Raw genomic sequence first — 16901 nt, 5'->3', positions numbered from 1 at the left:
CTACACCGTCATAATAAATCCATGTAATAGTCTACACCGTCATAATAAATCCATGTAATAGTAATAGTCTACACCGTCTAACCATGTAGTCTACACCGTCATAATAAGCCTACACCGTCATAATAAATACATGTAAAGTCTACAGTAATAAATCCATGTAATAGTCTACACCATAATAAATCCATGTAAATAAATAAATCCATGTAATAGCCTACACCGTCATAATAAATAATAAATCCATGTAATAGTCTATAATAAACCATGTAATAGTCTACACCGTCATAATAAATCCATGTAATAGTCTACATAATAAACCATGTAATAGTCTCGTAATAAATCCATGTAATAGTCTACATAATAAATCCATGTAATAGTCTACACCGTCATAATAAATCCATGTAATAGTCTACACCGTCATAATAAATCCATGTAATAAATCCATGTAATAGTCTACACCGTCATAATAAATCCATGTAATAGTCTACACCGTCATAATAAATCCATGTAATAGTCTACACCGTCATAATAAATCCATGTAATAGTCTACACCGTCACAATAAATCCATGTAATAGTCTACACCGTCATAATAAATCCATGTAATAGTCTACACCGTCAATAAATCCATGTAATAGTCTACACCGTCATAATAAATCCATGTAATAGTCTCACCGTCAATAAATCCATGTAATAGTCTACACCGTCATAATAAATCCATGTAATAGTCTACACCGTCATAATAAATCCATGTAATAGTCTAAACACCGTCACAATAAATCCATGTAATAGTCTACACCGTCACAATAAATCCATGTAATAGTCTACACCGTCACAATAAATCCATGTAATAGTCTACACCGTCACAATAAATCCATGTAATAGTCTACACCGTCACAATAAATCCATGTAATAGTCTACACCGTCACAATAAATCCATGTAATAGTCTACACCGTCACAATAAATCCATGTAATAGTCTACACCGTCACAATAAATCCATGTAATAGTCTGAGCCCTGATGGAGGGATTGTGTGTTCCTGGTGTAACTCGGGCAGTTTTTGTTGCCATCCTGTACCTGTCCCGCAGGTGTGATGTTCGGATCTACCGATCCTGTGCAGGTGTTGTTACACGGTCTGCCACTGCGAGGACAATCAGCTGTCCGTCCTGTCTCCCTGTAGTACTGTCTTAGGCGTCTCACAGTACGGACATTGTAATTTATTGCCCTGGCCACATCTGCAGTCCTCATGTCTCCTTGCAGCATGCCTAAGGCACGTTCACGCAGATGAGCAGGGACCCTGGGCATCTTTGTGTTTTTCAGTCAGTAGATATGAAAACCTAGGCCTCTTTAGTGTCCTAACTGTGACCTTAATTACCAGCCCTCTGTAAGCGGTTAGTGTCTTAACGACAGTTCTACAGGTGCATGTTCATTATTTGTTTATGTTTCTCATTGCTTGTTCAATGAACCAGTGTTTAAACCCTTTACAATGAAGATCTGTGAAGTTATTTGGATTTTTACGAATTATCCTTGAAAGACAGGGTCCTGAAGAAGGGATGTTTCTTTTTTTGCTGAGTTTATTAAATAAGATATGTGAAATTAGGCTGTGCTCCTGTTGTAAAGGCTATACTCCTGTTGTAAAGGCTATACTCCTGTTGTAAAGGCTATACTCCTGTTGTAAAGGCTATACTCCTGTTGTAAAGAGAAGCAATGTGCTGAATGTTAGGAAATTGTTGAGATGTTGAGAAATAAATAGTAAGCCTATAGAAAGCTGAAGGGATCCTCATTATTTTTTTATTTTTTTTTAAAGAGGCCATCTCTCTGTTCTCCTACAATTGCATAGCCTACAGAAATGTTGCGCAACATGAGCTCATGGGCTTTCATTAAGTGTTTGATTAGATGTTCAAGTACATTTGCATTGATGTCAGAGTGATTAGAGGGACAATAGAGTGTTGAGTACCAGGCAGTTAGGAAGTTTGGTAGGCTACTAATGACCATCAGCAACATCAGAGCTTGAAGAAGCCTAATTACTGTAACTAAACGGTCACGTGGAATTTGACTGCCTTCATGAACACCGATGTGGCGTTAATACGGTCACAGCAGAAGCCCTAGGTGCACCTTTCAAAAAGTCCATTCACTTATCAGCCATAATCAAACAGAACACATTAACTATGCTGTAATTTAATGCATTTAGTCTGTAATGTGACTGATAGATGTATGCTGAGGCCTTACATAACAGGGCTCAGTATATGGGGTTCGTCTATCTGTTGTCCTGGATCCATATCAGGACAGACCGACCACGCATCACACTAGCCAGTTCTGATACCATTCTGCCAAGGACTAAACCAGATCAATAAGGTTCCCCACAAGAAATGCCATTACTAAAATTCATACCATAGCATGACAGAATATTACATTCTGATTAGTCAAGAGGGTGTTAATTATTTTCTGAAATACGTACTGCAAAACATAATATTCAACTGGAAAATGTAAATGATGAAAGTTGCAAGTAACGAATCGTAATTCATTATTTGTAGATAATTACTAATTTGCATGACCAGATTGTCATTCGTTATGCCTGCCAATGATGTCTTAGGTACACAAGAATTATGTGACATCATCAATGGAGGCCCACATCATACCGTCTACTCTGGGGAGCTGGTCAGGGTCAGGCTGAACATCTGAGCATGTTGCCGTGGCACCTAGAAACCATGTCAACACTGCAAATCCCACTGTTGGCATGTGGTGGTTGACGTACCAGTCCAAGCTGTGCCTCCGTCACGTGGCTGGGTAAACCCACTCCACAACAGCCGCGCGCACACACACACACACTTGATGTGCACATACAGAGACACACAGAAATGTAATTGACACACACACACACACCTTCTGCTCCAGTAGATTGCCGACACAAGAGTCCCTTCAGACATATGTCAGTGTAGTACACAGGGCCGCAGAGTGACAGGGCCGCAGAGTGACAGGGCCGCAGAGTGACAGGGCCGCAGAGTGACAGGGCCGCAGAGTGACAGGGCCGCAGAGTGACAGGGCAGCAGAGTGACAGGGCAGCAGAGTGACAGGGAAGGCTAGTTGTAGAGGTGGGAGGGGAAGCAGACTTGTTGGACCAGTAGATTGCTGCTTCAATAACCTAACTGTGTAATGGGGTGATAGGTAAAACAAGTCCCCCTAAAGGATCACTCCATGGACATGCAACAAACGCTTATAGCAGTGGGTCCTATTCAGAATGTACTTGGTGGCCAAATCAATGCATCGCTGAATTATAAAATTGCTGCATTGCTCTAAACAGCTAATTGATGTAAAAACCATAAACTCATGAATAATATACAAAAGTGTTGAGTCAAACCTCTCAATGGTGAGCGAGAAGGGGACTTGAATACAAATACATGAATAAATGGGAGTCTGATGTGGGCGTGTTGGACAAGATAGATATGAACATATAGACATGAACGAGAGAAGGTGCTGCATGTAGTACAGGACAGTCACTCCCCCATTCTTCTACTGGGTTCTGGGCAGCACAGTCACTCCCCCATTCTACTGGGTTCTGGGCAGCACAGTCACTCCCCCATTCTACTGGGTTCTGGGCAGCACAGTCACTCCCCCATTCTACTGGGTTCTGGGCAGCACAGTCACTCCCCCATTCTACTGGGTTCTGGGCAGCACAGTCACTCCCCGCATTCTACTGGGTTCTGGGCAGCACAGTACAGTCACTCCCCCTTCTACTGGGTTCTGGGCAGCACAGGACAGTCACTCCACCATTCTACTGGGTTCTGGGCAGCGCAGGACAGACACTCCACCATTCTACTGGGTTCTGGGCAGCACAGTCACTCCCCCATTCTACTGGGTTCTGGGCAGCGCAGGACAGACACTCCCCCATTCTACTGGGTTCTGGGCAGCACAGTCACTCCCCCATTCTACTGGGTTCTGGTCATTTAGTGCCTGCAACGTTTTAAAAACATATTGCAATGGAAATGCCCGCTTCTTGTTGGACCCATTTCAGTCCGCTTCCATCCGTTTGGTGCCAAATGAATACGGCCATATATAGCTCTTCCTGTTGGCATGCGAGCAAGAAAGCGGAAGGAAGGTCATGTTCCAATATGCGGAAGCTGCAGCAGCATAATCCCCTACTTGTGTAATTCCCCTTTTAAAATGCTTCCTTTTGGTGTTTCCCCAGAGTTGATTAACCTGCTTGACTCGCCACCGAAAGGAGCTGGAGAGCGGGGCGGGCTGGAGAGGGGGGCGGGCTGGAGAGGGGGGCGGGCTGGAGAGCGGGGCGGGCTGGAGTGCGGGGCGGGCTGGAGTGCGGGGCGGGCTGGAGTGCGGGGCGGGCTGGAGTGCGGGGCGGGCTGGAGTGCGGGGCGGGCTGGAGTGCGGGGCGGGCTGCAACAACCAGCAGGCTACCGTTTCTAAACGGGTCACATCTGCCCAACAGTCGCCCCTTAAATCAATTTTCCCAACACTACAGCCTTTAATGTACCGCACTTTCTCCAACCCTCTCTCCCTCACAGACACACCAACACTGCAGTTTCAAGGCTGCCAGTATCATAATGTTTCAGCTGTGGCTCACCTTCCCATATCACCCCTGCCAAATCATGCAACATGTACACACACACACACACACACCTCCACCTCTCTCCTGCAGATTAGTGTGATGGAGTATCTAAAACCAATGTAATCAAATCCCCCCAGGGATTATTACATACTACAAACAAGGCTATACTAAAACCTTTGCTTTATGGTTGTTTCACTTAGTTTTTTTTCTGTTCTAATACACCATAAGCATATTAATTATGCTACTGGAATAAATCAATGTATTCCTCCTATGATTTAACCTTGCAATCGAGTAAGTGCCTGTAACAAAGTACAATTCAAAAGCAAGTTGTTCACTCGCCAATTTGGTTCACTTCCCCCTATAGGGGCAAATAAAACACTCAAGTTTTGCAATAAAACATAACTGCTTTCACTCAGAATTATTATATGCTGTCAAATTAGGCAGAGATACAGTTCCATCTGAACGAGTTACAACTACAGCAGAGATACAGTTCCATCTGAACGAGTTACAACTACAGCAGAGATACAGTTCCATCTGAACGAGTTACAACTACAGCAGAGATACAGTTCCAGCTGAACTAGTTACAACTACAGCAGATATACAGTTCCAGCTGAACTAATTACAACTACAGCAGAACTACAGTTCCAACAATTTAGAGCAGAACTACAGTTCCCATTCATCATTGGGCCAGTCAAAGGGGAATTGACATCTCTAAACACACATTTTAATTATATAAAAGGGGGTAATGATGACTCAAGAAAATAAAATACAGAAGCATTCCAGTTGATATGATACTGTGAATGAAGTCAAATATCAAACATTCATTTCCTTTGATGCCTGTGTTTCATAGTCTAGTGTACCAGCAACATCATTCTTAGCTTTTTTTTTTAATAACGTCTATTTCTAAGAACGTAACATTGCTAAATGCCCAATAAACCTCATATACGATAATGGTCTTCCTCAAGCGTCCTCTGCCTCTGATCAACATTAGCACCTCTGGTGAACCCAGGACTTTCTCCTACTGAGCATAGAGATTATGATGTTGAAGAAAGAGAAGACCAAAGCAAGTGGAAGACAATAATTGGCCTAATTACACACAGCATAAAAAAGGCATTGGATAATAATAATAACCATTCAGTTTACCCTGGTGCCATCCCCAACCCAAATCTCCCTGCTCTGTCCCAGGGGGCCGAGGGAGAGATGCCAGGATGTTACATGGTCGTCCCGGTCACACTTTGAGAGCACATTTCTGGAAACACAACCAGACTGTCAAATGAGCATATTTTCATATTAGAAAGACATATGGTCAGCCAGGAGAATGTAGAACAAAAGAGGAGAGGAGGAATGAATGGGGCAGTCTGTCTGGAGGGGGCAAGAAGGCCTTGGATGAGAATAAAAGGTAATCCCCCTCGGGATTAGAAGTACTACGATTTCCAGCTCATAAGCTTGTCAACTGGTACACGTCTCAAAAGGACCCTACTGCGTTTAAATAAAGTTAACAAATATTCTATGCACTTGACAATGTAAATCCAATATACTTTGAGTGTAATACAACAACAAATTAACTCTACAAAATACATTTGTAGAGTAAAAGTGTTAACTCATTAGGTTTATGGAGGCTTTGCTTCAACCTTCAACACTTCCAGTGAGGCCCTTCAACCTTCAACACTTCCAGTGAGGCCCTCAAACGGTTGTGCTCTTTGTGGACTGTAACGAGAAACTGTCAATCTCCATTAGGTCAAACATGTCACAAAGGAGCTATACATACACACACTGCTCAAAAAAATAAAGGGAACACAAACACAATGTAACTCCAAGTCAATCACACTTCTGTGAAATCAAACTGTCCACTTAGGAAGCAACACTGATTGACAATAAATGTCACATGCTGTTGTGCAAATGGAATAGACAACAGGTGGAAATTATAGGCAATTAGCAAGACACCCCCAATAAAGGAGTGGTTCTGCAGGTGGTGACCACAGACCACTTCTCAGTTCCTATGCTTCCTGGCTGATGTTTTGGTCACTTTTGAATGCTGGCGGTGCTTTCACTCTAGTGGTAGCATGAGACGGAGTCTACAACCCACACAAGTGGCTCAGGTAGTGCAGCTCATCCAGGATGGCACATCAATGCGAGCTGTGGCAAAAGGTTTGCTGTGTGGGTCAGCATAGTGTCCAGAGCATGGAGGCACTACCAGGAGACAGGCCAGTACATCAGGAGACATGGAGGAGGCCGTAGGAGGGCAACAACCCAGCAGCAGGACCGCTACCTCCGCCTTTATGCAAGGAGGAGCACTGTCAGAGCCATGCAAAATGACCTCCAGCAGGCCACAAATGTGCATTTGTCTGCTAAAACGGTCAGAAACAGACTCCATGAGGGTGGTATGAGGGCCCGACGTCCACAGGTGGGGGTTGAGCTTACAGCCCAACACCGTGCAGGACGTTTGGCATTTGCCAGAGAACACCAAGATTGGCACATCTGACAGACGTGACAGAGTCTAGAGACGCCGTGGAGAACGTTCTGCTGCCTGCAACATCCTCCAGCATGACCGGTTTGGTGGTGGGTCAGTCATGGTGTGGGGTGGCATTTCTTTGGGGGGGGCCGCACAGCCCTCCATGTGCTCGCCAGAGGTAGCCTGACTGCCATTAGGTACCGAGATGAGATACTCAGATCCCTTGTGAGACCATATGCTGGTGCGGTTGGCCCTGGGTTCCTCCTATGCAAGACAATAATTGACCTCATGTGGCTGGAGTGTGTCAGCAGTTCCTGCAAGAGGAAGGCATTGATGCTATGGACTGGCCCGTCCGTTCCCCAGACCTGAATCCAATTGAGCACATCTGGGACATCATGTCTCGCTCCATCCACCAACGCCACGTTGCACCACAGACTGTCCAGGAGTTGCCGGATGCTTTAGTCCAGGTCTGGGAGGAGATCCCTCAGGAGACCATCCGCCACCTCATCAGGAGCATGCCCAGGCGTTGTAGGGAGGTCATACAGGAACGTGGAGGCCACACACACACACACACACACACACACACACTACTGAGCCTCATTTTGACTTGTTTTAAGGACATTACATCAAAGTTGGATCAGCCTGTAGTGTGGTTTTCCACTTTAATTTTGAGTGTGACTCCAATTCCAGACCTCCATGGGTTGATACATTTGATTTCCATTGATAATTTGTGTGATTTTGTTGTCAGCACATTCAACTATGTAAAGAAAAAAGTATTTAATAAGAATATTTCATTCATTCAGATCTAGGATGTGTTATTTTAGTGTTCCCTTTATTTTTTTGAGCAGTGTATATAGCCAGTCATTACCTTCCTAAGTGTCTGTCACCTTGTGTCACCCTCCGAGTGTTTAAGGAACAACTCCCTATAAAGTCATTTAACATGTTTTAAAGTTTTACTGATCGGAATCACAACAATATCACAGTGGAACAGAAGCTTGAGTCTGCTCATACATAAACTATATACATTTAAATTATATACCAAGTTGTCGTTACCAGTGTACTGTTAAATCAATGCGAATTCATGCACACCTGAGCATTCATCACAATTTATCAAGCCAAATGTGGAGCACCCTTTCAGCAATGTCAGTGGTTTCTTCTGTGTACTGCACAAAAATATCATTCCTAGGAGGACCAAGGCTGCTCTAACATATTCAACACCTGAACTTAGAATTGGTATTTTAGTGTGTATTGCAATGCAAATGATTTAAATGGCCTTGGAGCAAACTAAACGACGCAGAATGCAGGTCAATGGACCAGAAGAACATCTCTGCATTGACCAATAAACCCTGATCAGTGTTTTAAATAGAACACTAATCAGTTACTCTTTGGTTTAGGCTGAGTATCTAAAGTAAAATACATTTCACTGATTAGTGTGAAAATAGTTTTTATCGTCTCAAATAAAACTGAAGGACCTTGGCGTTACTCTGGACCCTGATCTCGCTTTTAACAAACATATCAAGAATATTTCAAGGACAGCTTTTTTCCATCTTCATAACGTTGCAAAATTAAGAAACTTTCTGGCCAAAAATTATGCAGAAAAGCTAATCCATGCTTTTGTTACTTATAGGTTAGACTACTGCAATGCTCTACTCTCCAGCTACCCAGATAAAGCACTAAATAAACTTCAGTTAAGTGCTAAACAAGGCTGCTAAAATCTTAACTAGAACCTGAAAATGTGATCATATTACTCCAGTGCTAGCCTCTACACTGGCTTTCCGTTAAGGAAAGGGCTGATTTCAAGGTTTTACTGCTAACCTACAAAGCATTACACAGGCTAGCTCCTACCCATCTCTCTGATTTGGTCCTGCTGTACATACCTACACGTACGCTACGGTTACAAGACACAGGCCTCCTTATTCTCCCTAGAACTTCTAAGCAAACAGCTTGAGGCAGGGCTTTCTCCTATTGAGCTCAATTTTTATGTAATGTCTGCCTATATCCTTGTGAGAGATGCAGGATCGGTCTCGACCTTTAAGTCTTTATTGAAGACTCATCTCTTCAGTAGGCAGCAGGTCCTATGATTGAGTGTAGTCTGGCCCAGGGGTGTGAAGGTGAACGGAAAGGTAATGGAGCAACTAACTACCCTTGCTGGCCGGTTCCCCTCTCTCCACTGGGATTCTCTGCCTCTAACCCTTTTACGGGGGCTGCCGTTCCATGCCGTCCCTAGGAGGGGTGCGTCAGTTGAGTGGGTTGAGTCACTGACGTCGTCTTCCTGTCCAGGTTGGCGCCCACCCTTGGGTTCGTGCCGTGGGGGAGATCTTCGTGGGCTATACTCGGCCTTGTCTCAGGGTAGTAGGTTGGTGGTTGAAGATATCCCTCTAGTGGTGTGGGGGCTGTTCTTTGGCAAAGTGGGTGGGGTTATATCCTGCCTGTATCGTCGGACAGGGCCACAGTGTCTCCCGACACTTTTTCTCTTTCTCGGAGGACCTGAGCCCTAGGACCATGCCTCAGACTACCTGGCCTGATGACTCCTTGCTGTCCCCAGACCACCTGGTCATGCTGCTGCTCCAGTTTCAACTGTTCTGCCTACGGCTATGGAACCCTGACCTGTTCACTGGACGTGCTACCTTGACTGCTACCCGGACTTGTTGTTTTGGACTCTCTACCGAACCTGCTGTCTCTGACTGATCGGCTATGAAAAGCCAACTGACATTTACTCCTGAGGTGCTGTCCTGTTGCACCCTCTACAACCACTGTGATTATTATTATCTGACCCTGCTGGTCATCTATGAACATCTTGGCCATGTTCTGTTATAATCTCCACCTGGCACAGCCAGAAGAGGACTGGCAACCCTTCAGAGCCTGGTTCTTCTCTAGGTTTCTTTCTAGATGCTGGCCTTTCTAGGGAGGTTTTCCTAGCCACCGTGCTTCTACATTTGCATTGCTTGCTGTTTGGGATTTTAGGCTGGGTTTCTGTACAGCATTTTGTGACATTGGACGATGTAAAAAGGGCTTTCTAAATAAATTTCATTTTCAAATAAATACAAATCTAGGGCCAATGTCACCCAATAGAAGACTAACTCATTAAGAACAATGACGACAGTAGTTTTCTCCAGTGATGGAGCATACCTGGCTCTGTGCAGTTCTTCCACTCGGTCTCATTGTCGTTGTCGGGTTCATGTCCCATGAGCCTCCTTCCCCAATGTTCGTGCTTCTCGTGTCCATTCTCCAGGATCATTCCATGGCCTGGAAGAACAAAATATATTATAAAAGGGAGGGTATCCTTGCTCATCAAAAACCATGTTACAAAGAAGCTGAGGAAACACTGAACAGAACATAACCAATGGATCTGTGAAAAAGATGCTCAAAATTCACTGAAGCATTCACAAATCATGTCAACCATCTTAAATGTATATCTTTAAGATGCTTAATTGATAGATTTGAAACAAAATGTATATGCATTTCTACCACACTTGATAATGAATCACATTGGATGGAGTGGATTTTAGTTCATTTCCCCCTTCCATTCAGGTTTGAATGTGTCAAAGGGTTTTAAATGGGATGAATACAAAATGAGAACGGTTTAATTCCTGATTGCTGGATGCAAATCACCCATACACACGGCCAACTTCCGACGCTTGTGGCTTTTGTTCAGTCATTTCTCAAAGGTTTTACAGAGCTTTTGAATGACATTTTAATGAGAAAATAACCCAGATTTGCAGGCATTCAGTGTTTGGTCCCAGTTAGATTATAGGCTCACTGATTTCAACCACCAACACAAAATTATTACGGTCCTAACCAAATGACTGAGTAGCCTTTCCCTTTGGGTAATGACTTTTGGTCAAGTCTTTGAAAGAACAGAACAGACCAACCAGACTTAAGATGCGTTACAACGGCTGAATTCCATCGGAGATAAAAGCCTCAGGATGAATCCATGGAAATTGCAAGGCAAAACAAGCCCCTTTCTCTGTAACCTAACTAATTTGCTGTCTTGAGGCAGAATACAAAGACGTTACCCAAGCAGAGGAGCAGCTACCTTTGACTGCATTATGCTGCGAGAGAGGGAAAGAAATAGAGGGCGAAATCATCCTGCAACTTGGTCCAATCAGCTGGCAAGGGAGACGGACCAAGGATGCCTATCAATCTCTGCCATGAGCGGCTCCTCTCCGCCTCCCTGCACTGATGTCCCAGCCACCTCTCCATTCCATCGCATCAACATCACACACCCGTCAGACCGGGGCCCTGGCTCTGTAACCACAGTCAGCCGTACTCTACCTTGTCCATCATGGAGACATACACCTCCTCCAATCAGACTGGAGGTGAGAGATGATGGAGACTCCCTCCTTGACAGAACAGAGAAGCATAACCCTTAAGTAGTCCATCACTCAATTCCCATCTATCTGGTCTATTCAGCTTGGCACTACATTAGTCCCAGACATAACCAACCCTGGAGTACTCCCATCTGAGTAAGAGAGGGGACAGAGACATAGTATGTCATGATGAATGCCTGGTTATTATTCTGATGGTGGTTCAAGAATGAGAGCAACATGGAGTGCATTCAGATGAGTTGGGGGGGTGAGTATAGGAGAAGTGAGTACAGGGGGGAGTATAGGAGAAGTGAGTACATGAGAGGGGGAGTATAGGAGAAGTGAGTACAGGGGGAGTATAGGAGAAGTGAGTACAGGAGAGGGGGTGAGTATTGGAGAAGTGAGTACAGGAGAGGGGGAGTATAGGAGAAGTGAGTACAGGAGAGGGGGGAGTATAGGAGAAGTGAGTACAGGAGAGGGGGGAGTATAGGAGAAGTGAGTACAGGAGGGGGGGAGTATAGGAGAAGTGAGTACAGGAGAGGGGGGAGTATAGGAGAAGTGAGTACAGGAGAGGGGGGGGAGTATAGGAGAAGTGAGTACAGGAGAGGGGGGAGTATAGGAGAAGTGAGTACAGGAGAGGGGGGAGTATAGGAGAAGTGAGTACAGGAGAGGGGGAGTATAGGAGAAGTGAGTACAGGAGAGGGGGAGTATAGGAGAAGTGAGTACAGGAGAGGGGGAGTATAGGAGAAGTGAGTACAGGAGAGGGGGGAGTATAGGAGAAGTGAGTACAGGAGAGGGGGGAGTATAGGAGAAGTGAGTACAGGAGGGGGGAGTATAGGAGAAGTGAGTACAGGAGAGGGGGAGTATAGGAGAAGTGAGTACAGGAGAGGGGGAGTATAGGAGAAGTGAGTACAGGGGGTGGGGGGGAGTATAGGAGAGGGGGGGTGAGTATAGGAGAAGTGAGTACAGGAGAGGGGGGTGAGTATAGGAGAAGTGAGTACAGGGGGTGGGGGGTGAGTATAGGAGAAGTGAGTACAGGGGGTGGGGGGTGAGTATAGGAGAAGTGAGTACAGGGGGTGGGGGGTGAGTATAGGAGAAGTGAGTACAGGGGGGTGGGGGGGTGAGTATAGGAGAAGTGAGTACAGGGGGTGGGGGGTGAGTATTGGAGAAGTGAGTACAGGGGGTGAGTATAGGAGAAGTGAGTACAGGGGGGGTTATATTGCTCTCTGACCAAACACCTGCCTCACCTCACAAAAGGTGAGGCTAAAGCATGTCACATGCCGCATGCTGTGTGGCGTTCACACAGCATGCCCCCTCATCAAGTAACCTCTTAATGGCCGACAACCACGGCACACGTCAGCAACCTTGAATAAATGCTAAATAAAGCCAAGCCATTACTTTCGTCCCCAGAGAGACTTTTGGAGATGAGCTCGTCTGCGTGATATCATTCCAGAATAATCTTTTAAGCCTTTTGTTGTTTGTAATGTAATTAATAAAAATTCCAATATATCCGTGAGCGCTGACATAAGCCTACACCACATTGTGTGCCGATTTATTTGTTTCTGAGTTCAAGGGTCAGAGTGATTGACATCACATGGACATGTTCTGCTACTGGGTAGGAGGTGGAGGGTTAAAAGAATTGAGAACAAATCAGATTGTGCCCATTCCTTACCTACATGCCTACAGCAGAATGGCCTTCTGTGTACATTAATATTACTCTGAATGCAAATATGTCAGGTGAATAGATTCATTTTGAAATTGGAGGATTATGTGGTGTGTGTGTGTGTGTGTGTGCGCTCCAAGCTTATTGTGTCCATCCTAAACATGGCTGCCTAATCACTTTAGGCTGATTTTGACAGCCATTGATAATTGATCTCGGGTGAAATCTCCATTCGTGTCAGAACAAGATGAAGACAGTACGAGTGACAGAGCACTTATCAGTAATACATATGATGTACTGTTCAAAAGCCAACTTAAAGAGATACTTGGCTGTGAGATAAAACACATCTAATTTCATTCATGTTTTGTTGTCACATACAGTGCATAGATGCAGTGACATGTGCTGTTTTACAGGGTCAGTAGTACTACAGGGCCCCTGGAGCAAATCAGGGTTAAGTGCCTTGCTCAAATGCACATCTACCGAGGTTTCACCTTGACAGCTCAGGTATACCTACATCATCCTAATTTGTGAGGAAATCTGATTCTGTGAGCCTGTAAATGTTCACACACACCTGAGGTGAGTCCTGCATGGAGGTACATGCCCTTTGGTTGTTGGGCATGTCACACACACACACACACAAATCAATGCATGGTAAGCCATCTGAAACTTAAAAGTTTACACAGAGCACACCTCTGAGCAGCTGCGAATAATGTATTAGCCATCGAGAGAGAGAGACAGAGAACTCCTCATGTGTAACCAATGTCCCAAACGAGTGTAATCTACGGCCTCTGCGTAATCGTATCTCTCCAACTCCTTGAGGAACCAGGGAGCAAGATGCTGGAGAGTGATTAAGGTGATCCAGTGTGCAATGGTGTGTGAAGCCCCGGGCGAGACGCGATGATGCCAGCATTACCACAAGCCTACGCTCACTCGCTCCCTTTCTCTCAACCGCTGGGTGACTGATGATGCGCCTGGCACAGTCCCATTTTGCCATAGGTTGTCAACGCTCAAACCAAAATGTCGACCAACACATAAGCAACTTTCAAATATTTGTGGGGTTCCATGATTTATCCGAGGTGATGTAGGCTGCTACATGCTTGTCAATGTGTTAGCCACCGTGGCAGCTTCTCTTAGAAACGTGTCGTTGCCTCTGCGCACACTGCGGCATATGGACAGACCGACGCATACTCGAAAACGAGGAAGAAAAATATAGCAGTGTGGTTCCCTCACAATTAACAGGTACATGTGAATTATTTAATGACAGCGTGCGGAATGCCGAGACAAACATCAGCTAGGCTAGTCACTGCGTCGACAATGAAACTAGATGCAGTTTCTCTCGACACTGGTATAAAGCAAACATTACGCATTTTGCACTGAATAATTAAGAGTAATAACCCTGCACTATCGGTGGTTCCATCTTATCTCTCCATCGGTTTGATGCAGATAAATATATGGCAATGCGGGAGGGGCGCACCATAAATTATTTGGACTTAATGTTCCGCTTGCATGTCCTTGAAAATGTATTTTTATGACCGTGGCGAAATACAATTCTCGGTAGACTATATAGTTAATGGCTAGCTGGTTATAGGGTGCACCATTACACTGCAGAATTCTCAGCTGTTCCGCTTCGTCCTCCTTGCCCCGCGTTTATCAGCAGTTTCCACGGCTCACACTCACCTGTCTTTGTCAGAAGTGCTGACATGCTCCACGCCATGAAGAGGACACTGCAGAGAAAACACACTTGCACGAAAAGCATCTCTCTCCTCTTGCGAACTTTGAAAATCTTTGCGATTATGGTCTTTTTCGAGACGCTCTTGTTCTCGTCCTGGTCCATGGCTGCAGCTCGGCCAAACCGTGACTTTTCGTCCTTGCCTCACTGCAGACGGGAGAGACCGAAGGAATTGCCCGTTTTCGCAGCTTCACATAGAATAGGCTCGGGACTCGGTCCTCATTTGAAGTGCCCGGAGCGCAGATGGGAAGTGGTGGAGCGGACGGTTTGCACGTGCCGCCGAGACAAGGCTGTTCAGCTGTTTGATTGCTAGAACAGCGCGTGAAAATTCCGTGCCTGCACAACAGGTAATGAATGACACAGGGCGGGCAATTCCGATGGTCTCCAATCAATTCAGCATTCCCTCGCAAATCCCAGATTCTGCCCTTTAAATTTTAGCAAATAAGATTCCATTTCATTTGAAACGAATTATATCACTGGTTGCTTTCAAAATAGCACAAAATCGACTAGTGAATATCAATTTAAATCATCCTCTTCAATGAAATGATTCAACTGGATGTGGCTGCAGAACTAGGTTACACGCACCAACTGCGTTCTGCCGCCGCATATTAATTGCAATCAATCTGATTTCATCAAGGTTCGCCTAATTGTTACATTCGTGAAGCAAAGTCATGTCACCTCGGTATGGCACCTCCCCTTAACTTCCTAGTGCAGAAGAATAGACCCGCAGATGATGAAACAATCATTAACTCCGTCGTTCCAGGTGTAGTCTTCTTGTGCAGTTGTTATGATAACACTTCGCCGGATTCTGCCAACTGCAACTTTTTTGAGGGTGTCATGCGCAGACACGTGATAGTGTGCAACAATAGATAATTCTCTCGTAGAGAGCTCGGTTACAACTGAACTGAAAACAACTGAACCATCATGCCAGCCGGGTATCGATCACTCTGAACGACAACACCTCTTATTTGACCACACATTATTCGCAGGTTGCCGCTGAGGCTAAATAGATTTGGATCAGTGCGGATGAGGTGAGACAAGCCATATCATGCTACGGAAGAGATACCCAGACCCTTCGAGTGCTGCAGTATTGGAGAAACGCAATCTAATATCTGTCTGCATCCTTCCTGAGCATACACCCTTTAAAAACGGACTGACCCTGCTTACTGGGATATTCACAGTTTGATATACCTGTATGAAATTGAGGTGAAAGATCCCATAGCTCCGAGGTACCAATATACCTGGTTGTGCCCTCACCTTGAATTATATTCTCACAATCCCCAAATTTGGTCTAGACTTTGGGGCTTATACATGGCTCTATCCTGCTGAGCAAGAATGCATGCAAATCAGAATGCACAATTGAGTGCCTGGAGGAAAACGTTAACACTGACATTTCAATGGGCTTAATAATAGTGTCAAGTAGCCTATTTCATACAGTGTAGTGTATATAGTTCTATGCCAGTGAAGTATGACGAATATAAAGTATGGGTAGCTGCTTTAGCTATGTGCCTTTGACGATTGAGGTCATTATTGTGTATCTCTCGATGGACGTGTCATCACCTTATGCTCACCTTGTGCGAGAGGTGGCCCTAGTGCACCTACTTCCCATGTAATAATAACAATTTAATAATAATTTGAAGAAAGTCTATATAAAGGGTTGTGTGTGTCTGTGGCTCTACTTCCTTGCACCTATGTGTGTGTCAATGGGTACACAGTGGTGTCACTGTGACTGCTGCATGGGCCCTCAGCTCTGCTGCTTGTTTTGCTCTGTGGGGCCGCATCGCCAGGTCTCCACTGCAGCAGTCGTGTGCAGAGGCCACCCCCATTAACCAGTCTATTAACCAGTTATATTTATAGACTTCTCCTGCAATAATTAACTCCATTCCCATTGTTGAACTTTTAATAGCTTGCCTTGTTCAATTAATTGTTGATGACTTTCCCACTAATGAAGTATGACATACTTGAGTGCCACCAATGTAGCCCACCGTTACAAATCAAACACACACCTGTTTCATAACAATGGACAGCTGTAGACCGTAGCCCTGAGAAGGTGCTGTGGGACAGATATTGCTCCAAACCCCTCAGGTCACCTTAACTGACAAGATAACATGCAGGAGAGGAGATGCCGCATGCACCAATCTGCTGGGTGCAGGTTGATAAGTCAGTAAGCAGCCTGTCAAAAAGCAGCCTGCAC

General features: G+C 45.0%; 1 protein-coding gene across 3 annotated transcripts in view; it reads right to left on the bottom strand.

The window, feature by feature from the left end:
* The window catches only part of LOC118379751 (sodium/potassium/calcium exchanger 4-like), a 51695-nt gene extending 36002 nt beyond the window's left edge, over positions 1 to 15693 (bottom strand). The window contains exons 1-2 of one of the 3 annotated variants that reach the window (XM_052524118.1): positions 15386 to 15693; positions 10141 to 10257 (exon numbers count right to left, since the gene is read on the bottom strand). In XM_052524118.1, coding sequence (XP_052380078.1) covers positions 10141 to 10249 — 109 coding nt within the window. In that variant the 5' untranslated portion in view covers positions 10250 to 10257; positions 15386 to 15693. The other 2 variants (XM_052524117.1, XM_052524116.1) reach the window with 2 other exon arrangements.
* Positions 15694 to 16901: the final 1208 nt, after the last annotated feature.

This window comes from Oncorhynchus keta, chromosome 8, assembly GCF_023373465.1.
Source record: "Oncorhynchus keta strain PuntledgeMale-10-30-2019 chromosome 8, Oket_V2, whole genome shotgun sequence".
In the NCBI taxonomy this organism is placed as follows: Eukaryota; Metazoa; Chordata; class Actinopteri; order Salmoniformes; family Salmonidae; genus Oncorhynchus; species Oncorhynchus keta.
The sequence above is the reverse complement of the archived record's forward strand: the minus strand, read 5'-3'. Positions and strand labels throughout refer to the sequence as shown.